Consider the following 23,843-nt stretch of genomic DNA (forward strand, 5'->3'; position numbering starts at 1 on the left):
CCGAGCCAAGGGACCCTGCATAGGCCCCAGGTTTCAAACAGCCGACTCAAACAAGGAATAGGAGACCATGGTAAATGAAGACCACATGAGAATAGGAAGAAACAAAGTGCTAGAGAGGCCCACAGAAATCCACAAAGATACCCCCACAACAGACTGCTGGCAATGGTCGAGAGACAGTCTGAACTGACCTACTCTGGTGATGGGATGGCCAAACACCCTAATTGTCGTGCTAGAAACCTCATCCAACTACTGAGGGATCTGGATGCAGAGATCCATGACTAGGCCCCGGGTGGATCTCTGGGAGTCCAATTAGCGAGAATGAGGAGGGTTTATATGAGCGAGAATTGTTGAGACCAAGGTCGGATAAAGCACAGAGACAAATAGCCAAACAAACGGAAACACATGAAATATGAACCAATGGCTGAGGGGTCACCAACTGGATCAGGCCCTCTGAGTGGGTGAGACAGCTGATTGGCCTGATCTGTTTGGGAGGCATCCAGGCAGTGGCACCGGGTCCTGTGCTCACTGCATGAGTCGGCTGTTTAATATTTATTTTTATTATATTTATTTATTTCATATTTTATTTTTATAATAATAACATATATTATTGTAGCTGTTTCTATGTCTGTGCATGTATATGCACAAATGCACATGTGTCAGTATGAGGTATACACACATGTCTATGCAGATGTGTGTACCTGTATTTGCAAATGTGTCAGTGTGAAGTATACACACATATATGTGCAGATGTGCATGCCTGTGCCCATGAAGAGGGAAGAAAAGGGTCTTCAGCCCCACTTCAATATTTCTTGAATTAGTTTTAACAGTAATTTGGTCAAAGAAATTTAGCCAATGTATGTATACACATTAGAAGCCAGGGAGGACTCTTGAGCTCTTAAGAAAACTTTAGCTGGGCGGTGGTGGTGCATGCCCTTAATCCCAGCATTCAGGGGGCAGAGCCAGGCGATCTTTGTGAGTACAAGGCCAGCCTGGGCTACCAAGCGAGTTCCAGGAGAGGTGCAAAGCTACACAGAGAAACCCTCTCTTGAAAAACTAAAAAAAAAAAAAAAAAAAAAAAAAAAAAGAAAGAAAAAGAAAAAGTTTAAAAAGGAATGACAGGAAATGTCTTCTAAGGCTGTTCATTGAAAAATAAGTGTTGAAATTATTTCTGAAGTGATATAAGCAGCAAATTATAGTAAGGCTATAACCCACTCTTCAAGGGAAATAAATTTGCTTCCACTTAATCCTCATAGCAAGCCTAGAAGGTACATACCATTTAGACCTCTAAAGGAAGCATCACAGATTCAGGATCTGTGGCAAACAGTATGGAGTTCTCTAGTGGATCTACAGTTTAAACAGACTATTGTGATATACACTCTGTGAATCCTTAAACAAGGCAGACAAGAGTCAAATGATCACACAGGCAGGAAGCTAGGCTGACCAGTCACTAGACACAGCACGGTGGATATCCCTGGGGAAGAAAGACACCTGTCAAGAAACACTTTGCAGAGCACGTTCTGGCTCTGGGACCAGACAGCTGGGCTATGTGAGCAGAGTCCCTGGACTCCAGCCCTGCTCTTGTGCTACTTAATCACATGACATGAGGCAACCTACTTAGTCTCTTTGTCTTATTTATCTCTGCTGTGAAATGCAGTCAATAAAAACCTCCAATAAGACAGTCTTCTGCAGAATTAATTACTTAATATATAATTGTAAAACAAAAACATTGGCATAGAGCACAGTGTAAGCACCAGATAAATCGATGATGATGATGATGGTAACTAATGATGGCGGTGGTGATTTCCACAGGAATGGCAGGAAGTATACTACTTTATCTGTATGACAATTAAGCAGGTAAGTACCCACCTCCTCAAACCTAAAGTGTGTAAAGACAAAGTGTCAATTTCTATCCATTGTCAGAACACTTTGAAAAATATCACACATGTCATTTGGTGAACACTCATGTATTGAAAAAGAAGTGGAAGCTGCTATGATCACCATAAAAAGAAAGAAGGTAGCTTCAAAAAAAACCTTTTAAAATGCATATAGAACACATAATTGAGAGAAACCCTATGAATGCAAACAGTATGGTAAAGCCTTTGCACAGCCCAGTCATCTTCAAGTATATAAAAAAACACATACTGGAGAGAAACCCTATGAATATAATCAATGTGGTAATGCCTAGTCACAACACAGAGCAACCCTGTAAGACTGTAAAACTTTTAGTGTGTAATTGGTCTCTTAAAGCCTTTGAATATAACATTAGACTTTGAGGATCTGAAAAAAACTCATACCAAAGTAAATCTGAATATATATGAATTGGTATGATCTTCAGCCAACATACTTATATTCAATTACACAAGATTAATTATTTTGGAAAAAAATCTAAAATGTGTCAATAATCTGTTCAAGCATTATAATATCTCTTTTTATTTTGTTTACACCTGTCAACTAATATGGACAAAAGGCCTATAAATTTAAATAAGATCATCCTTTTAGGTTTCATACTTCTCTTCAAATACATGAAATAATGAATTCTGGTGTGAAATTTCATAGATGTGTTATCATTGCCTTTTTTGTTGCTTTGATAACAGATCATATCTAAGTGAACTTAGAAAAGGGTTTAATTTGGCCCTTGGTTCCAGAGCAATACATGAACCCTGTAAAAGTGGCATGAAAACAAGAGTCAGACATGGCAGCTAAAGCAGGCAGCTAAAAATTCACAATCTTGTCCTGCAGCATAAAGCAGAAAATGTAAATTGGAATTGGTGTGCAGATGTAAACACTCAGGTCAACCGTCATGACTGATTTCTTCCATTTTCTATATCTTATCAAATGATATCACAGACTGAAAATGATAGATTACTCCGACTTCAAGACTACATGCTTGCTTTTTGTTACAAAGACCAATTCACGATGGAGAAAATCTCTGTAATCATTTAGATGCCTCAAAACCCATGTTACCAGAATTATTATAGAAAAACATTCATGATTGAAAATTAGTTTAAAGATTTGTTTTTATTTTAATTATGCTATGTGTGTGTGTCTTCCTCTGGGTATATGTATGTGCATTCTGGTTCCCAAGAAAGTTAGACCCTTGGAGCTTCTTGTTGCAAGAATTACTGGAAGTCATCCAAAACCAGATCTTGGTCTAGGGAATGAACTTGTGTTAAAGGCTTGGCCATGTCTCTATCCCTGTCAATATTTTAAAGATTTTTATATCATCTTGATATCAGGAAATAGATAGGTATTCATACAAAAGAAAACCCTATTTATGTAAACAATTTGGTTAAGACTTTAGACATCACAGTTGTTTTCAGTTTCAAGGAAAAAAAACTTGTTTTAAGTCTTTTTCATTGTAGATTTGAAGTAAGTAAATTATTAACCAGGTTCACTAAAGACTGATGTGAAGATCCCATTGTGGCTTCTATTTTGCAACATTTGAGAAAGATATTGAAGTGTGGGATATGTGTGGCAAATTCAATTACTAAAGTTTATTTTGTGGTCCTTAAAAATGCATATAAATTTTTAGCCAGTAATTATACTTCTGGATACATACATACCCTGAATAAGATTTTATACATACAAATATACATTTGCTGAACAGAATAATTTGGTGTAACAACATATTGTAAGCCACTCAAGTATCAGCTGTGGCCTCAATCAGATTTTAAAGTAATGAATATAACATAGATCTTACATTTTATAATCCTTAACACTTAACTAACAAATACCCTCTATTTCTAAACAAATCTCTGATGATTTTGTATTTCCAACACTGAGAAGTAGGCCCTCATTTCCAGAAAGCTCTGGCTGTGCTGGTCTGCTTCTTAACCATTCATCATCTACAAACATTCCCCTGGAGTAACTTGTTAAATGTCTTGTTAAAAAAGCCTCTGTGGAAGCCTTAGGCCTTTTCTTCGTGTAAATCACAGAGGGAATTCTCAGGTTGATGTGAAGACAAAACTGAGGAGCAAAGCATACAAACTTTCCAGTCCCAAGGATGTGTGCTTCTTTTTCTGTAACAACTTCCTTTTCTTTAGCAACTCCCGAAGGCACACAGACTGGATCCAGCACTACTGAGGACTGCCCACTGCCATGCTGGGGCAGTTAAGATGCAGAACTTAATGGTTCTTCCTCCAAATTTAAAAGACTCCATAACTAAGCCAATTATACAAATGAAGAGCTTTAGAAATTAAGACACTTGTGCAGAAGTAAAGGGACTCAAGTACAGTTCATATTGCCTCCAACCATTCCCACACTGCCTAAACTACTTTTCGTATCAGTGTATGATTAAAACTAAGCCCACTTACCTTCCCTACTGTTACTACTTTTTCCAACAAAATTTAAGTTGATCTGTAACACCCTGCCCTGAAATAACTTTAATTTCTTTCTGCATCTATTAATACAAATAAATAAAACATGTAACACCTTATAATGGATTATCTGTCAAAGATCTTTCACATATATCCTTTCCTCAACATGGATAATGCTGTAGAGAGACAGCAAGCAAATTGGCTATTGAAGAAATTCAAACTGAAAATTTCTTTTAAATGGCTGGAGATACTTAGTTTCTCTGAAAATGACATAAAATAGTATTTTCTGTATTTTGAAATGTATGGCTGCAGGTTAAGGGTCATTTTTAAACAGGCAACATCACAATGCAAGGCTTCATGGTAATGGTTAACTTCAGGGCTGTTTGAAGGGGCATATTTAATATGCTACATTGTTCTATGCTTCATATATCTCTAGATCATGCCTGTTCAAGGACATCTTATCTTTCTCAGAGGCAGGGTATATGTCTTAGTCTTAGACCTACTGAAGACTCAGAAGCTGACTTGACTCTGCATGGGCATGATAGTGTGTCCCTCAGGATACAGTGATTTGTCTGAGCATATTCAAGCTCAGTCTTCTTTGCTGCATAGGATCCATGCCAGCAAGTGTAAGGCCTTGGACAAACTCAGCTGTTACAGCAAAGTTTCTTGCTCATATGTCTATCTCTCTTTCATACTTATAGTTGTCTCTCTCTCTCTCTCTCTCTCTCTCTCTCTCTCTCTCTCTCTCTCTCTCTCTCTCTAACACACACACATTTATATATGTATATAAAACATAAAGTAATACATATATATGTTTTTTATGTATATTATGGTTAAATATATCTAATTTTAAATGTAAACATGTTAAAAGTAAACAAACAATGCTAATATGTAAACAAACATTTGGCACTATATCTAAAACTATTCAGAAATTATTCATTCCAACTACCTGTGCATACTTTTCTCTAGTCAATTGTCTTTAATGTTTACTATAGATCCTTGTGTGTAAGTTAGTTTTAACACTGTGTGAAACTGATTTTCTCTGATGTACATACGAAGAAATAAAGAATTAACAGTACTTAAAAAGAGTGTCTGATGCCATAAGTAGCAAGCTATGGGCCATTCCTCCAGACCACATGTCCTTCTCTCTCTCTCTCTCTCTCTCTCTCTCTCTCTCTCTCTCTCTCTCTCTCTCTCTCTCTCTCACTCTCTCTCTCTCTCTCTCTCTTCAAACGTGTAAACTCACAGCAGAAGCAGTCCTTACCTCCGGGGTTGACTCCAGCTGCTGTAGGCTGCATTCTGCAGTTCACTTTCTTCCCCTTCTCCTTCTTCTCGCTCCGGCAGGTCTGGAATGTCTCTGGTTAAGGAAATATACAGTGAGAATTCCGAGCAGCACTGCCTTGAATGGACTTAACTGTTGGTTAAACAAAACAAAACAAAAACAAACAAACAAACAAACAAAAACCCAGAGCTGTCTGAAGTTTCACTGTATCTGACCTACAAATTTGTAACACTTCCTACACTTCCTAGCATAGAAAACAAAACAAAACAAACAAACAAACCTAACCAAACAAATAATAACTTTACACTAGAGTTAGCTGCTGCACACAAAGTCTTGCCTCGTCATTTGCTAATGAAATGTGGGCAGAATAAAGGAGGGTGAAGGAAAGGAATGGGGAAATTGCATCAACCCTGAGATTCTATAGGAAAATTATTCAGCAAATATTTTCTCTGCCCTAGAGAATTCATCATCAGTTGATTTTATAGAACTGAAAAATCTAAAGAAAACGTGTCAAATTATAGCATTCTTCACTGATAGGAATGCTGAACTCATTCAAACTACATGATCTTCAGATTTGCAACCAGAAGTTAGGAGATCCGTGGATCTGCACTTGAACATGATTCACAGTGTTGAAAAACGAATGTCCAGGCTCTCCACAAACATCCTTTTCTTTGACCTGAATGGTCAAATACTGTTTAAACATTGTTAAATGAAATTTACCTGCCACAGGCCCTACCTGCGGCTCTGCGCTTGAAGTCCCCTTCATGTAACTAAAGAGGGTAGATCTGGAAAAGCTGTGCTTTCTGGAGTCTAAACCTGACAATGAGTCAGGATGGTTAGCAACAGTTCAAGAGGTGTATTCTAAAAAAGATGTCAAGGAGCTGAATGAGAAACAGTCCAAGTCCTCTCTGGTAAGGAATCAGAGAATGTAAGCCAAAGAGATGAAAAGGAGATGAAGAAAAAGTGGTTTAGGAGACAGAGTGAGAATGTGAGCAGCTGCTGTAACAGCTACTGACAGCCAGCTATAGGCTAGGGGGAGGGGTTATCTGCCCTAAAGCCTGAGCTGGGAGATCTATGCATAAGCTATGCATAAACTATGCATAAGCGATCTTGGCCACATTGTACTGTGCTACACTGCCTCTTTGTTTTAAGGGCTTGTTCAATTCTTCCTTTGGATTCAGTGGTCAAGATCTTAGAGTCTGACTCATTACATCCCGAGTTTGGCTTTGAAACTAGCTGTGGGACTCCAGAAGTTAAGCACTTTCTGCTGTAGATTCCTCCTCTGTAAGATGCAGACTGCCTTTTGTAAGCATCCTGCTGTTAATAACAAATATGTTTTCCTCGCAATGAAGCAGCTAATCACTGGACAGGCGACCAAGGCCATTTTTCTCTCTATGCTGAGAGGAACAGTAGTGAAAGAAGCTCCTTCTTTCTAAAATTTTTGAATGTTTTAAGGCCCATGAACTTACTGAGATCTTAACTGGTTCTCTATTTGGACAGAAGAAAGATTACTTTTTCCATTTTGATAGGGAACACTGGCAAACTACAATCAACCCATGCTATTAAGCCTGAGATAGGAATTCTGGAGTGTACTTAGGCCAACTTTTGTACAAGGTGGGGTTCTCCTGACATAAATGTCATGAGGCCCAAAAGACCGTAATTTTCTTTTTCTTTATTAAGCGCAGACCATGTCTTTCCATTCTCCACTACTCTCTGCACACTGTGGCCTTGTATAATTTGTAGATGAAGCAATGGTACTATATCATAATTCCTTCAGGGCCACTGAGAACCAGGGTGTTCTGACACCCTCTGTGGATGCAGGATTCTTCGGAGAAGGCCTCCAAATGTTTGTGAAGCTCTATGCTCTACAGTATGCTTACGAGAAATCTGGTATCCAACTGTCAGTGTAACTGCAAAAAGCAACCCACAGAACATCCTTCCAGAGAAAGCACTCTGACATTTCTCTCCTGCTGTGAACTCAATCAGCAGTACCAACAAGCCCCAATTCTGTCTTTTTGTAAGAGTGAAGAACACTCTATTATTTAAAGGTTCTTAACATACTGTATACCAAGCTCTTTAAAAAGCTAAACATGGTTTCCTAATATCCCTTTATACCAACATTCCGAGCCTAAGAGTCTTCAAAGAGAATAAATATGTTTGCTAAAAAGTGTTTCTGATTGAGTTGTTTGATATGTCTAGGACAAGTGAAAGCATTATAAAAAACCACAGAAAATGTGCTGTCCAGAGAATTAATGAAATAATAATGTGGGGAGAATCACTAAAACTTAATGCTAAAAGTGCTCTGCTAGATGGGCAAATAAAAGATTGTTTTAATTTATTGATTTAAATCTTCATATATTTCCCAAATTTGCAATTCCAAATGATAATTACTTGAGTAACTGACACAAAAGGAGACTTATTATTTTTTTAAATCTTCTGCATCGTTGCTTGTTTTGTTGTAGACTTATTTACTCACCTGCCAGTATATGAAGAAAAAATATCCAGTGCCATTATTCCTCCAGATTGTTGACCAAAACTTAGTCTGAACTCTTCCAAATGTTCTGCAGGCACGTAAGTAATTCTGGAAATAAACATAATCCGTGAAAGCAAAGGGAACAGAGTTCTGTTATGAAAGCCTTCCAAACACAGAAAACAATCATATTGCCCATTCACATCTACACTACATATGAAGTGTGGAATGAGCATGCTCAATAGGTGATCCAAAATTCAAAAGGCAAAATACTCGACAGGCAAACACAACAAGTGAAATAAAAATTGCAAATGCTACTAATAAACTGCTAATTTATTAACAACCACACAGGGAAGAAAATAGGATTATATATTTCTCTAAATGAGAAAGCCAATGTAATTTTTTTTTGAGATTAGGAAGCTAAAAATTTGATAAGAGAGCAAGAGAGGCAGTTCAACAGCAGAACATTTATAGTGAAAAGTCCTGGGTTTGCTCCCTTTACTACAATGATAAATGAATGAATAGGACTATAGTATAGCTCAATTGTAGACTGTTTGCTTACCATGCCCAGGGCCTAGGTTCACCAGTAGTACCGCAAAATAAATAAGTATGTAAATAAATATCCATATTAATATTACTTTGTCATAAGATAGATTCCCTAGCAGAAATAAATTAGGTTTACTTTATTAAGCACTAAATATCTAGAATTTATTGTTGTTTATAATAAGTTAATTATGGACATTAATTGGCATAATCAGTGATTGAGTGAGCTCTATTAATTTATGACCTTGAAAACCTGAAGCCTGACGCTAACATACTTAAGTTAAAGAAGGATTCATTAATGTGTAGAAACTTCTTTTTTATCTTTTTTCCTCGAAGAAATTTAACTGTTTACACTTGAAAGTAAACTAGGAAATCCAACAAGTAGCAACTGAGTACTCATCATGTGGACAATGTTGCACTGGATTCAGAATCAGAATACAGCAATGGCCTTAGCAACCAACACTGCAAGGTTCGAATACATGCTATTCTGTGCTGCTAATTACAACACTGACAAAATGTGTAAGCTGGTCAAGAGCCTTCAATTAATGCCTACTTAGAGAAATACTGTACCTGATATCAGTAGGGCAGACATGCTTATGCAACTAAGAAAAAAGAGTATGTATTAAACATGCTCAATATAGAAATAACAAAAACTCTTGAACCAATTAATATATCCATCATGAGGAGTCCAAAAGATCCTGGCCCTGGAAGGTAAAGATATAAGGACTATTTTTTATACTGTAAGAAAATAAAAATCGCACTGGTTCACTACTTTGGAGTTAGGAGGATATATTTCAAGCACATTGATGATACCATAAAGACATGCCCTCTTTCATGTTGCCGAAGTTCAGTCTCGTGGGTTTGAGGTGCTCTGAGGTGAGACAACACGGCTGAACCTCCAAACCCTTAACCACAAGCATGTCATCTTTTATGCTGTAGAAATAAGCTAAACGCCACCACTGACAGTGAGGCAGGATCCTCTCAGAACACAGCTTGCTACACCACCGTCAGCCCACCAAAAGAACACTTAACGCCCCTGGGAATCTCCTTGTGACATTTCTACCCCAAGAACTAAACTATGAGCAGAAAACACCAGTTGGGAAAATTTCCTTAGGCAGGGCGAAAACACTGCCTTTCAGTAGCCCAGCTTAATTTATTCATCTATTTAAAAAATAACAACAATAAAATACTTTGAGTTGTTACAAAATACTGAATAGATTTGCTGTTTTCTCTTCAAATTTCATGAGTCAAAAACATGCAATATATTTTATATCAGGAAAACCCTATTGTATTTGATATATAAAAATTAATGTAAAATCTAAAAGGCAACAGGATTTTAGAGAACATATTAATTCTAAAATTTGGGAGAACTCATATAAGTAAACTCTTAAAACCAAGAGAAAATATGTTGGCAAAGTAGGGCATGAAAGCAATAATACTAATAACAAGCACTGCCTGGTTTCTTTATTAGCCAGCCTGAAACCCCAAGCAACACTCACGAGGTGTCTTCTGTGTTTGCTAATTATTTCTATCAGAGGGTACTAAATGCAGGCTTTATAAATATCTGTTTGATATTTTGTTAGCAAGGAGAAAGAACAAAGAAAGCCACTGCCATGGTCATTCAGCCCACCACTGACAGAGGCCACCAGAACAGGCTTTCCCACAATGCAACAGCACACACTCATAGCAGTTCCAGCACATGACCAATCACAGAAGCCATAAAACCTCCGTACGAGCCGAAGACAGCAAAGCCGAATGACAAGCTGCAGAAAGACATGGAAGCAGATTATTTGGGAGCTGCGTTAAGAGCTTCATTGTAACCTAACCTCTGGTTACACATGGAGTGGAAGAAAAAGGGCTTGATTTTAGTGATGCTGACATGCAATAACAACTACTAATCTGGGGGCTGTGCCTGCACATGCAGACAGGATCAGCCTCACAAAGGAGTCTGAAAGCTTAGTGGCTGGCAACACGGATTTCCGAATGAGTTCACAACCATCACTGCAATGAGGAAATGTAGCAACTGCACAGCTCTGCTGGAATTTATGTTCTTATAAATGAAGAAAAAGCCAAACTGCACACACTGAATCTAATCTGGATCTATTCCTGCACTGGGATGTTACAAAAGCATGAAATGGTTTTCACAGACAAGTTGTAACACACAGCCATAATGAGCTTTTGAGTCACCGATACTCACACATAAAAGGGGGCTCGATCGTCAGCAGGTGCTGCAGAGAATCTAGAATGTGAAGCATACGCCGCGGCATCTTTTTACAATGGTGTTAACAAATGTCAATGTCTTGTGCTGAATGTGAGACGCATACATATGTAGTTAAAAGTGGGTGCTCCTGGATATTTTCCCCCTTTCCACCTCCCTCTCATCTACACCTCCCCCAGAAAAGCATCTGCTCTTTCCTGGTGTCTATAGCAGTGATTATTAACAAGCATGGAAAAATGTAACTGCAATCAATCTTTTATTCCTTGATCAGGAATTCATCCCACACATTGGGTTAAGGCAGGTGAATTCTGATTCAGCTCAGTAATTATCTGGCAGATGTTATAAACAGCTGCTGCTAAGCACAAAACCCTGGCTATTATTACAGAAATGTGTAAGAGCTCCTGGCAAGGTAGAGTGAAAAGAAACAGAATGCATTCTGGTGAGGCTTCACATCTGGCTTTCCATGGGAAACAAGGAGGCCTGGAACTTAACTGGCTGTTCTTGAACTCCAGTAACTTGAATTATCTCTTAGGCATGTCTGAATGCACACAAACTTCATAATTATCTATCCTGAAGGAGAGAGAAGGGAGGGCATGCATTGTCTCAACAAGCAATCCTTTTCCTAAGGCTAATCAGTTGTGTAGCTGAGCCAGAATTTTTGATTTTTTTTATTTTTAGAGTTTCCACCACTCCTCATTAATAAGCAACACAGAGAAATTGATTGGACAGAGCTTAGAGCCAGGCAATGACTACAAAACTTAATTGACCAAAGGCAGTGATATGGTTCCATGCAGAATAAAGGAGCAACTGGACTTCCCTTTGGAAGAATGGCCACAGTGACCTCAAGGTAGCTCTAAACCCCTACTTTATGAAATGGAAGTGACAGAAGAGGGATAGGGCCAATAACACCAGAAAAAACCCAGAGAACACTGTTCAGCAGCCCTGCTCAGTGTGATGAACATAACGTTTCTGTTTCTGCAAAAGGACTGTGGAAGAATGAACTGATTTCTACCATTTACTCAGTACGTTCATCTATAGTCATCTGAGTCAGTGGGCCCTTAAAAAGAAGTGGGGGATTTTATGAGTATGCTGGTGTGTGGGTGCAGATGAGTATGAGAAAGAAGTGTGTGCATAAGGCTAATTAGCATGTCTAAGAGAAAGTCTGTATATCTGTGTGAAAGACTGATGTGTGTGTGTAACAGAGAAAGATTGATTAGTAAAAAGCACTGACGTGTGTGTAAGAATGACTGTGTGTGTGAAGAAGACTGATGTGTGTCTATGTGAAAAAGACTGACTAGTGTGTGAGGAATAGTGAGTGTGTATGTGTACAAGACAGACGTGTGTGTGTGTGTGTGTGTGTGTGTGTGTGTGTGTATGTAATACTAACTGGTTAATTCCTGAAGATGGCAGATTTTTCTTCTTCCTGTTTTACATGTAAATGCCACAGTGTGTTTTGACTTCTGAGATGTGATAACATGTTTAAGAAGTTAGTCCTCTAGATGTCTTTCAAAGTTATAAGAATGCAGCTGCTCTTAGAGGATTGGAGGTTTCTGGCTGGATATTCAAGTGAGGGGAAAAAGCAGAGACACAATACAAATCATAAGAAATGGGGAAGAGACATTTTGACTTTAAATCGACTCAAAACTTCTCTGCAATTAACTAGATGCAGGACCTATACTTTGAGGTACTTTTGAATTTCAACAGTCTTTTAGGGGGAATTCCAGTGCCAAGTATGGATTCTGATGCTGCAAGTACCCAACACAAGCATCACTGAACAAGAACTGAATGTTCATTCACCAGGCCATCTGCATGTCATACCACACACATCATGAAATATCCTACAAGGAACCATTTCCATGTGCTCTACATCATTTGCCTTTAGGCAAAAAGAAGGGCTGGCCACAAGCAGTAAGGAATGACCTGAAACATTTCTCCATTTGTGTAGCACAAGGACTGGCTTTTAAAATGACATTTTTCTGTACTCTTCTCATGAAAAGATAACTAAGAAACAGGCACATGATCTGAAGATCTGCTCTCCTATAAAGTGAAGTCAAAAGGGCATGTGGAATATGAAAGCGCAAGTGAAGGTTCTGTCCGTGTAACAGCCCTTCTACTAAGACAGCACGAGCTGCTTGCAATGGGATGTGCTTACTGCTCATGAATGGCAGAGCAGAAACCACATGGTCCGTATGCTCTAACAATGCATACTCTGCAATGGAAGGCCATTGGTAAAATATTACAGCAAGGTGCCCCAACATGAGTAACCACTACCCATTTAAGGTAAGTAGCCTTCCCCTGAGCCCTGATTTATGCTTTGATCCCTTGCACAATTAACATGAATATTCAATGATGAATGTTAGACGGGAGAGCCACATTGGTGAGGCATGGCAATAAAGCCTGAGCTGCATTTCATGTTGGCTCAAGGAACATCTAACGAGCTAAAAACTAAACTACACACACACACACACACACACACACACACACACACACACACACACACACGTGAAGTGTTTTTAGAACATTATAGACTTGCAGGAAATTTCAAGCACTTCCTGGCAAAATAAGCTACAGGGTCTATAAGCAGAAGTTACCACACAGATCAGTGAATCCCCTTTGGCACAAGGGAGCTCGAGAACATAATTTGTGCTTGACAGGCCTTGTGCTCTTCAGGCCTGGCACTTCAAGAACTGGCTTGGTTCTAGGATTCCTATGGAGCACTTCAGCAGTGCATGCTCCTTTATACTGAGGGTTGTAGCCTCCCCATGAGACTGTGTGAGATTATGAGATATACGAAACATGGGCTATCTCTCACAGCTAGGGTTCTTACAGAAACACCGGAAAAGCAAAATCAAACATAACACCACACTGTTAGCACAATTCAACAGCGTCACAATCTTAGCTGTACTGTATTTAGAATCAAGAACTAATCAGAAATAAAGCATGGAGTGATTGACATGAAATGAACATGCTAATTCTGTGCATCCAATGAGAAAATTATTCTTATAAATGAGATGAAATTCATGAATTTCCCAAGACAAATGGGTCCAGATGACACTTACTTTATGTCAGGTCCAATTAGAGAATGTCTTCTCAACATGGCTCGTGCCTGGGCATTAGTTAAATTGATGGTTGATTCCTCATTAATGGACAAGATGCAGTCACCGACAGCGATCCGGCCATCTCGACTAATGGCACCTCCGTGAATAATGCTTCGCACGATCACTCCCAGGCCATCTTTATCAGCACTCACTGTCATTCCTGTGAGAAGAAAGCAAGGCTGACAAGGACCACAGACAAGACTTTCAAACTCACTAGAATTTACCATTCACTATGGCTTTGTAGATAAAAGAATGTGAGTCATGTTCTTAGTTACTAAAAAGTTTTTCTAAAACTAGTTTATCATTTATCTTGCCAGTCGTAGTTGTGTTGGTGGGATATGTGTGTGAGTGTGTCATGGTGCACATGTGGACACCAGAAGACAACTTTTTGTCCCTGCTCTTTTTCTGCCATTGTTTCTGGGGACGGAACTTAGGCCATCAAGATTGTATGGCAGGCATTTTGACTTGCCGAGTCCTCTTGCTGGCCCATAGTAAAACATTCTCAAGTGACTCAACATGCTGGTGAAATTGTGTGAAGGTAATTTATTCCATGTTTAATACTTAAGACATTAAGACAATTTACACTACAAAACTGAATGTAATTCACACAATCTGGAGTGGTCCACCTTTCAAGACACAAGCCCTCTTAGAGAAATTACCGTCTCGTATCAGACTGGTTTTCTAACAGCAGTTCACATCTTCTACACATAACATAATAAAAGCAGGAGTCCAAATGGATAGCCTATGGTGGCACTTACTACCTTACGTCTAGTTCACCCATTCATCTCTGTCTATACAGCATGTGACTGCTATGTGCTGAATCTTACATAGGTTTCTTCAGACATAAAACATAGAACTCACAGCATATGCTAAAGTCTTGACCCCAGAGCCTACCCTGTTTGAACGTTGTCTATTGACCCAAACCAAGAGAAATGGAATTCTCTTCCATTCCATTTTTGTCTCTTAACTCTGTTCAGGTCCCAATGTGGGCATTAGATACTGTCTTCACATATTCCTTGGATTTCATATCAGGACAAAAACGTAATCTAAAGTCATTGTATTGCTGTATAACTTTTAATTTTTCACTTGCTCTCATTTCTATGGTCTTCTCCTTCTTAATAAAGGCCATTGCCATCCTATCATAGTATCCCCCATTGTTCAAAAGGAAACACTGGAGGAGTCATTCTTTGTATGTATATTGGGGTGTGTGTGTGTGTGTGTGTGTGTGTGTGTGTGTGTGTGTGTGCGCATGCGCGTGTGTACGGGCCTATGGATACATGTGTGTATGAGTGTGTGTGGCAGTCAGGACATCCTCAGGCATCTTCAGTATTTTGATTGAGACAAAATCCCTCACTGGTCTGGAACTTCACCAGGTAGAGTAGGCTAGCTGGCTAGCAAGCTACAGGAGCCTGTTCATTTCTGTCTCTCATCTCATCATAGCTGGGGTTACAACTGTGAACACCCAATCTGGCTTTTAATATGGGTCCTGATGATCTCAACTAAGGCCCTCACACTTGATTGGTAAGTGTTTCACCAGCTGAACCATCTCTCCAGTCCTGGAATCATTTTAGTTACTATCTGACATCTCTCTCTAGATTTAACACATACTTAAGACCTACCATTTCTATCTCTAAATACTACCTTGAATCTATTTGCTTTTCTACATTTCTCAATAAATCCTGGATCAAACCAACACCATCTCTTGCTTATAATTTTGCAGCCCCTTAACTAGTCATCTGCTTCCTGATATTGTCTTCTCCTCCAATGCACTATACTCACAGTAGAAAAACAATTCAGAAGAGACAAATCATATCCTATGTGTCCTCTGCATGAAACCCATCAATAGTTTCCTAAGATGCAGTATATCTCTCAGGTACAGTACAGAGAACACAGGAGACCTGCTCTCCTTGAAACTTGTGTCCTTCCTTTCTACCACATAGTCCTTGGCTCTGGAGTTCCAGCTACAGCACAGCTGCCTTCTTTCATATATACGATTACTGTCTTCCCTTTTTCCTCTTTAGCTGACACTCTATTTGCAGTATGCTCGAACACAACTAGTTCATCCTCATGTTTCTGCACCGCTTTCTCCAAGCAGTCATCCAATATATGCTATTTGAATTACTGTTACCTTAACAGCCTATCCGGACCCTATTCACACATAAAACCTCTAAATTTACATTTAAAACATTTCACATACAATGTAATTCACTTTAGTAAAGTGGTAATATTTTCTTTTCAAACAAGAGTGTATGAATAAACAAGATAGGAAGAGATATAAAGAAGCATTTTTCTTTTCTTTAAAAGATTTATTTATTTATTTATTATGTATATAGTGCTCTGTCTGCATGCAAGCCAGAAAAGGGCACCAGATCTCATTGCAGACGGTTGTGAGCCACCATGTGGTTGCTGGGAATTGAACTCAGGACCTCTGGAAGAACAGCCAGTGCTCTTAACCGCTGAGCCATCTCTCCAGTCCTTAAGTATTTTTCTTGTTCCTTTTTTTTTCTCTTCTTGTTAGTTGAGGGTTTTTCTTTCCTTTTTGTTGTTATTATTGTTATTTTAAGACAAAGTTTCACTATATAGCTATGGTAGACCTGGAACTCACTATGTAGAATAAACTGGCTTCAGAGAGATCTTACTGCCTTTGCCCCCCAAGTACTCAGATTAGCATGCTGGAATTAAAGGCAAGAGCCACCACACCTGGTGCTTTTTGTTGGTTTGTTGAGACAGGCTTTCACTCTGCAACTCTGATTAGCCAGGAACTTGCTATGCAGACCAAGCTAACCTTGAACTTGCAGCAATTCACCTGCCTCTGCCTCCCAAGTGCTAAAATTACAGGTATAAATCACACCATAATGACTTTTTTTAAATAGGAACTTTGACAAAGTAAAAAATTCATTGTTAGGTTATTTTCATAATACAATATATTTTATTATCAATCTAAATATGAATACCAACTATACCAAATCATATCTTTCAAAAGTATTTTTGAATATGTTCCCTATAATATTTATGTCCCAGCACCACAGGCCTGGCTATGGGAAATCTTATAGTTAAAATGCTAAAAACAGACAAAAAGAGTATTGAAAACTGCAAGAGAGAAGGGGTGAGTCACTTACAAAGGCATATCAGGATAACACCAGATCATTTGACAGAAACATTTAAAGCCAGAAAGATCTGGAAACATACATTTCAAGCTTTGAAAGACCACAACTGCCAACACAGACTATTATACTCAGGGAAACTACCTATTAAAATTGAAAGAAATAAAAAACTTTCCATGGTAAAAATAGACAAAGGAATTTATGACCACTAACCAAGCAAGCTCTACAGAGGATGCTGGAAGGCAAACTTCTACCTCAAGAGAAGAATAAATACATTACAGATGACAAAAAGAATAAACAAACAATACTTGGTCAGTTAATGAAAAGATACATAAAAAATGCCACAGAAAAGTTGGGGCTTGAACTCATCTTTTAATAACAACTCTAAATACCAATAGTGTTAACTCCCCCAGGAAAAGCACAGACTATTGGATTAGATTTGAAAACGGAATAGAATATGTTTTTTTTTCTGCCTTCAAGAACATAGCTCACCTCTATATATTTATATCACTTTTGGATAAAAGGATGGAAAGTTATTCCAAGCAAATATAACCAAATAAACAAGCAGGTGTAACTATTTCAGTATCCAATAAAGTAGACTTCAAAACAAAAGTAGTCAGAACAGATAAAGTTTACCTCATAATCAGCACACAATTCATCAAGAGGACATTACAATTCTAAACATATACACACCAAATGTCAGGAAACAAGCACTCTAGATCCAAAGCTACAGAGCTGGCAGTGTGTGGATTAACCCAAACCACAGATATGAGCAAGTCTTATGGGAGCTCACTAGTTAGAAAGCTAATTTCAAATATACTTAAAAACAAAGTTCTAAAAGAAGTGCCCTGTATGGGTGGACAATGCTGGTCTCAGAAGATATGAGTTATTAAGGAAAAGTACAGTGCAAGTCATGGGATACTTTCCTATCAGTTATTGCTCAAGGAGACCCCAGAGGTCTCCAAAACAAGACAGGATACTGACATTGTCCTTGGTTACCCATCAGAACTTTAAGTATACCCACTAGAACTTGAAGTGGGTGTGGCCACCCCCCACACCTATATATTCTAATCTCTAAGTTTAATAAGGTTAAAGAATAATCCACTGGCATGATGGCACATGCTTGCAATTCCAACCATGAATCTGAGGGCTGCCTGTCTCCAAAGAACAGTATCAAAAACTGCACCAGCAAAAATGTTTCATAAAAATCGAAAGAAATTGGTGGTGAAAGTTTTTACAGAAACCTGTCATTTATTAAGGATTTGTTTTCATTGTCACTAGGAAAAGAGGTAAACCATCCAGGACAGAGAGGCTGCAGAACTCAGACAGGCTGAGAGCAGACTATGAACCCAAGCAAATGTGACTGTATGCCTAGCAGAACGAACTCACTTGCTGAGATTTCCTAAGGTATGACTTATCAAGCTTTACGTTACTTTAGGTTATAATGGAAACACTTTCCCACATTAAATCTTAGCTATACATACTGAATTACTTTAATATTTATGTTTATAAAATTTTTAAATGGGACTTTTTCATGTTTTTTTATATGTTAGTACTGTAGAAATCTGAATATTGAAGTCTCCTGTCAAATTAAATATTAAGAGAAATGTTCTCAATATGATAGGCTTTGAATTTTAACTCTGAAAAGCTAGGAGGCATTTTCAAAATCTTGATATTGTGACATGATGTCATTTACAAGGCTCACGCTCAGGAATTAAACCTTCAAGTTTAAAAGTTGCAGAAGTTTAAAAGTATCTCACAATGTTGAAGTAACTTTACAATTTTGTTTTGGGCTATAATCATGGCTGTACTCAGCTGCACAGAGCCAAAGGCTGGACACACATGTAAGAGGAACCTTGCTGAATACCAAGATATCAAACAACCAGGGCCTAAACTTCTAAAAAATACAGTCGGTATGTAGCCTAATTCTTAGAGTGAAAATGAAGCAATAATAATAATAATAATAATAATAATAATAATAAATATCAGCACAACTGAACGGCACTTACACGCAAATATTGTAGCACAGGCCATAAGGTTATACACTGTGATGTCCTGCATCAACACCACTCTCTTCACAATTGAGGGATATTTTATATTTTAATTAAAACTGAAGTTTAAATGGATTTCCGGATATGATAAAGGATACTTTGAACCCTTACTGGTTTTTAACAAGATCTTAATTAACTCATAACATTTTCCCATCAAAACTTAAAAGCTAACAAGAAAGCAGTTCAAATATCAATCAGCTGATATGTAAAGAAAATGCAGTGTTTACTTATAATGAAACAGTTTTTAGCCTAAAAAAAGGACATTTTTGATGTATGCCACTTGAGATTTAAAAACATTATGCCATGTGAAATAATTTCCAAAGGTCAATACAGTATGGCCCACTTACTTATAACTAGAGCAAAAACATAAGCCTGAGACAGGAGGCCAATCGCCATATGACATTATAAAAGCACTGAAGCATTACGTCTACTGTGCTACTCATACATGCAGCACTGAGACTTAATCAGGAGGGACTCATCCCCCGTCTGAGTGTGGAGGGGAGGAGTTACACTGTGGGTCTCTGTGCAGTGAGCCCGAGATAAGAGAAGAGCAACTGTTCAGTGGTGGAGTAAATACATTTTCGTAGTGTTTTCTAAATGAGGTTCCTCTGTAGTCGTTTGATAGTAACAAGGCTTCTACATTTCTGTAAAAGTCACCACGCTACATTCCATTATCATTTCTCAGAGACCCACAATACACAGCAGCTGCAAATCTGCTACAAGAATGGGGAATCTTACATTTGCCACAACCCAAAATATGAGGTATAGAACTTGCTGAGAATTCTTAGCAACATCCTAGAAAGTGTGCACAGAACCACCTGGCTCCAGATGCTCTGCTGGGCAGCAGTCAGAGCTAAATAGATGTCTGTAAAACTTATCTTAAGATCACCGAGAGTTGAGGAAGATCCCAGAGCCAAAGCCAATCAGTGAATTTAATACATATGCTTCATTGCATATGTAATATGAATATTTAACATATACATTAATATGAATATGCAACATATACATTGATATTTATATGCCATAGGCCTGTTTGATATGTTGTACATATCCTATATAACAAACGTGTATCTCATAAATAAGGTAAATAGAATTGCATGACTCATGCAGTTTTTTTTTCACAAACGTGTATCTCATAAATAAGGTAAATAGAATTGCGTGACTCATGCAGTTTGTTTTTCATTTTCTTTTTTATCATTTTTTCATATGCAATTATATGTTGTAAAGCAATACACATCCTATTCTACAGTTCTCCTATCAGCTGGTATTGGTAGGTATCCAGTTACCACCAAACGGAACAAAATCTAGGAGTCTGGGGAGGTTTTGGGAATGTCACTTCTGAGTCTCAAGTTTCAACAGAAACCAGTCACAGTCATGAAATACCTGTGCAAAGGATGCTTGATGACTGGCCACTGCAGGTAGACAGTGTCAGATGTGAGCTAACAATTGGGCTACATTTGGGCATTCGAGGTTCTGATGGATGGTCCTCCATCGGTCCCAACAACAGAAAAGCTGCCTCTCGATGCAGGTACAGGTGTGCTCTGTTCCTGCAGCTCGGCCTACGCTCACCAGGGATTCAGCTCCTCAAGAAGTCTGGGCCCATTTAGAAGGTGTTGTGATTATGAAGCAGACAAAGCCTGTTAGGAGTGACAGAGAACTATCTCCACAGGAGGTTCTGTGTGTAGAGGTCTTCCAGGCACAAACGTAGACTATGAATAAACTGCATTTATATTTTGGTAGTGGCAACACCTGGCAGTCGTTAGTCTTTCTATCAGTGAATGAAAGAAATTAAATACAATCTGACTCTTGCATAACTAGCAATATTCAAAGAAAGTAATAACTTACTTTCTCAAAGAACTTAGAATTCCAATTGCTGACTTCTCATTTTCTAAGAATTCCTTTTCTGATTTGCTACTTCACACACACACACACACACACACACACACACACACACACACACACACAATTCATATAACTTTTACTTGAATGCAAATGAGATTTTTTTGAATACTTGGAAATAAGAGAATAAGGGATGTAAGCTAGGATGAAACAGACAAACCTGTTCCCATGTCAGGAAAAATAACAAGCACATAAAAAGAAGGAAGAATATTTCTATCACTCATTCTCTACAGATAAAAATGATGTTGAAATCCACTGTCCTCTTGCGGTCTGAGGAGCAACTTACCCAGACTAGAGCTGCCTTTTGCTATAGTAACTGTCCTCTCAAAAGCTTCTTGGGACATACTTTGCAGCGGGACAGACTCAGCATCAGAAGCCAGAGAGCTCTGTTCAGTTAAATACTCGGAACCCCAAAAGAAAGAAAAAAAGACAGTCACATGGAAAGAAGATTAGACTTTGGAGTGACCATTTCGACATTACACACGTTCCCCATGAGTTGTGCTTTAGTAAGAACCCACAATCAATCGAGTTCATAGGTCACCTCAGAGTCACACAAGCACTTATCCCAAAGTAGAAGAGACTGGGGATGTAATTCTTCTTTCTCCCCTCCCCCATCACCTGCCTAGTGACACCACCAGCAGCTAGCTGCAGGATACCTTTTGAGCTACAGCAGCCGGTGCAGAAGCAAGCTCTGTGGTGCGCAGGCCACTTGGTAACTGTGAGTGAGTCCATGCCCCTGTGTTTGCACATTCATAGTTTTGTTCAACAGCGTTTGCAGGTGTGTAGTCACTGATGGCCAAACCAGAAGGCGCTGCCATGCTCATGTCTGTGGGAGGAGAGGCAGCCTGCTGTCCCTGCAGGAGGCTCTGTGTGTAGAGTTCTTCCAGGGACATCTGAAGACCAATCACTAGGTCAGAACTGGCAATCACATCCTGATAATGAACAAACAAAGCCACTCACCAAAACTGAGACTTAAGAGTTATATCAATTTATTATGAGCCACTTTTTGGTGAATTACTATTTAGTGAAAAAAAAAACCACACTTATTCATTATTTTTAAAACCTTATATATACACATATAATCTTCACTGAGCATGTTTCCTGCATATTTTTTAATTTCATAAATGTTTTTATTACATTTCTTACAAATCTTGTATTTCATGTTCTACTGAGTTACACTTATAGAATAGGTCAAATATAAGAATTTTAGATAGAATGTTTAGTTCTACCTACAAGCAAAACAATTCCAAGTTAAAGCTACACAGAGAAGCAAACAGCTCATATTCCCAAGTCACACTTCCTGGAAGATGCTGTATATTGAGAGTACCAAGTATGACAGCCTGGATCTGGAATCCCAGGGCCCTCCAGGAGTAAGTTATTTATAGATAACTATTGGTATCCATGCAGAAGAATAGGAAGCCTTGAAATTCAGATTACTGTAGGAAAATCTGTATGTGCTGTTAAGATCTAACAAGTAATACTATATCAGAGAGCCATACAAACCTATGTTCTAATCTAGTTTCCATTATTAGCAATCTGTATATAAAAGAACCTGTCTTGACAGCTACATATTAGAAAATTTCTAAAATTCCTTAAAAGTTTAAAATTCCACAGACCTATATGAATGCACACGTCTCCTCACAACAGACATATTTTAGCATTTACACCCTCGGGGCAAGCATCTGCTTTACAGACTGCTGTTAATAAGTATATGTTTCCCTTAGATTGTCTTATCAACATTTTTGTTTTTATGATACTGGGGGTCAACCTCAGGACTTCGTACACACTATGCAAGCATTGTACCATGGAACAACATCCATTGCATTTTTAATACTTTTAGTGCAAAGGTCTTAAGAATACATTCACACATAAAAGATTCATTTTGTACAAATATATACTGCTATGGACAGAGAATACTATGGAAGCCTGTACTTGTGACTCCTTTGTTCATTTACTTCCCCAGGACATATGTCTGGAATCAGATACTGATCCACTCATTTTATGCATCTGTAAAATATTCATGCAAGTATGTATATATACTTGCACATGAAGTTAATATCTTAACATCTAAACAGAACCATCACTAAGTGGTATTTACACTTTTCTCCACTGTCTTTATATCTTGATGTCAGTTTTTAAAGTCCACTCCACCCTCCTTATGAGTATAATTATTGCTGACATGCAATGGTGGACTGTCACTCTTGAAGCCTCAGTTCAGATACTGGTTCGCAATTAGTTTAAGCATTGGCAAAGTTCACACTTCTTACTCTCTACTCTGTTCCTCTCACCTATTTCAAAGGGAAAAATAATAGATTCTAGAACAGGGCTTTTGAGGGGGACCAGAAGAGTTAAAAACAGGCTTGACTTAATAGGAAATGCCCAACAGACCTTAGCTACTACAATTGTTTACGTAACACAATGTTGTATAGCCAAACCAAGCTTGAATTAGTAGAGCAATTGCTCATCCAACACACTGTTCTCTCACAGAAGGAGACAGTGGAGTGCCTATGAACTATTCTTACAAAGACTATACTTTCTTAGAAATGAGATCTAGAAGAAGTGTACTGGGCAACATTTTACCATGCAGACTCCTGATGATTAGTGTAGGTGAACCTGTGCACCCCATATGAATACTCTCTCCACATCCCTCCTTGCACCTTTTACCAGGTGCAGTCATGTCTTCTTTTCAGGATGTGAAGTCTGGACCGAAAGCAGTTTACCTGGGTTCTAAGTCTGCATATGTCATTTTTATTGAGATAAAGTTCTTTATATAACCAAATTTGTCATTTGGGGGATTCTGGGCTTCATGTGTTACTCACAATCCCACACAAAAGAAGGGTGACACCTTCTACTATTTTCCTC

At 38.4% G+C, this 23,843-nt stretch overlaps 1 protein-coding gene across 1 annotated transcript in view; it reads right to left on the reverse strand.

Moving 5' to 3' along the window:
* Positions 1–23,843, reverse strand: part of Mpdz (multiple PDZ domain crumbs cell polarity complex component) — a 162,149-nt gene that overhangs the window by 46,658 nt on the left and 91,648 nt on the right. Inside the window, exons 20-24 of the mRNA XM_059254482.1 lie at positions 21,638–21,913; positions 21,268–21,382; positions 13,889–14,087; positions 8,075–8,179; positions 5,581–5,673 (exon numbers count right to left, since the gene is read on the reverse strand). Coding sequence (XP_059110465.1) covers positions 5,581–5,673; positions 8,075–8,179; positions 13,889–14,087; positions 21,268–21,382; positions 21,638–21,913 — 788 coding nt within the window. The remainder of the gene's footprint in view (positions 1–5,580; positions 5,674–8,074; positions 8,180–13,888; positions 14,088–21,267; positions 21,383–21,637; positions 21,914–23,843) is intronic.

Source organism: Peromyscus eremicus, chromosome 2, assembly GCF_949786415.1.
Source record: "Peromyscus eremicus chromosome 2, PerEre_H2_v1, whole genome shotgun sequence".
NCBI lineage: Eukaryota > Metazoa > Chordata > Mammalia > Rodentia > Cricetidae > Peromyscus > Peromyscus eremicus.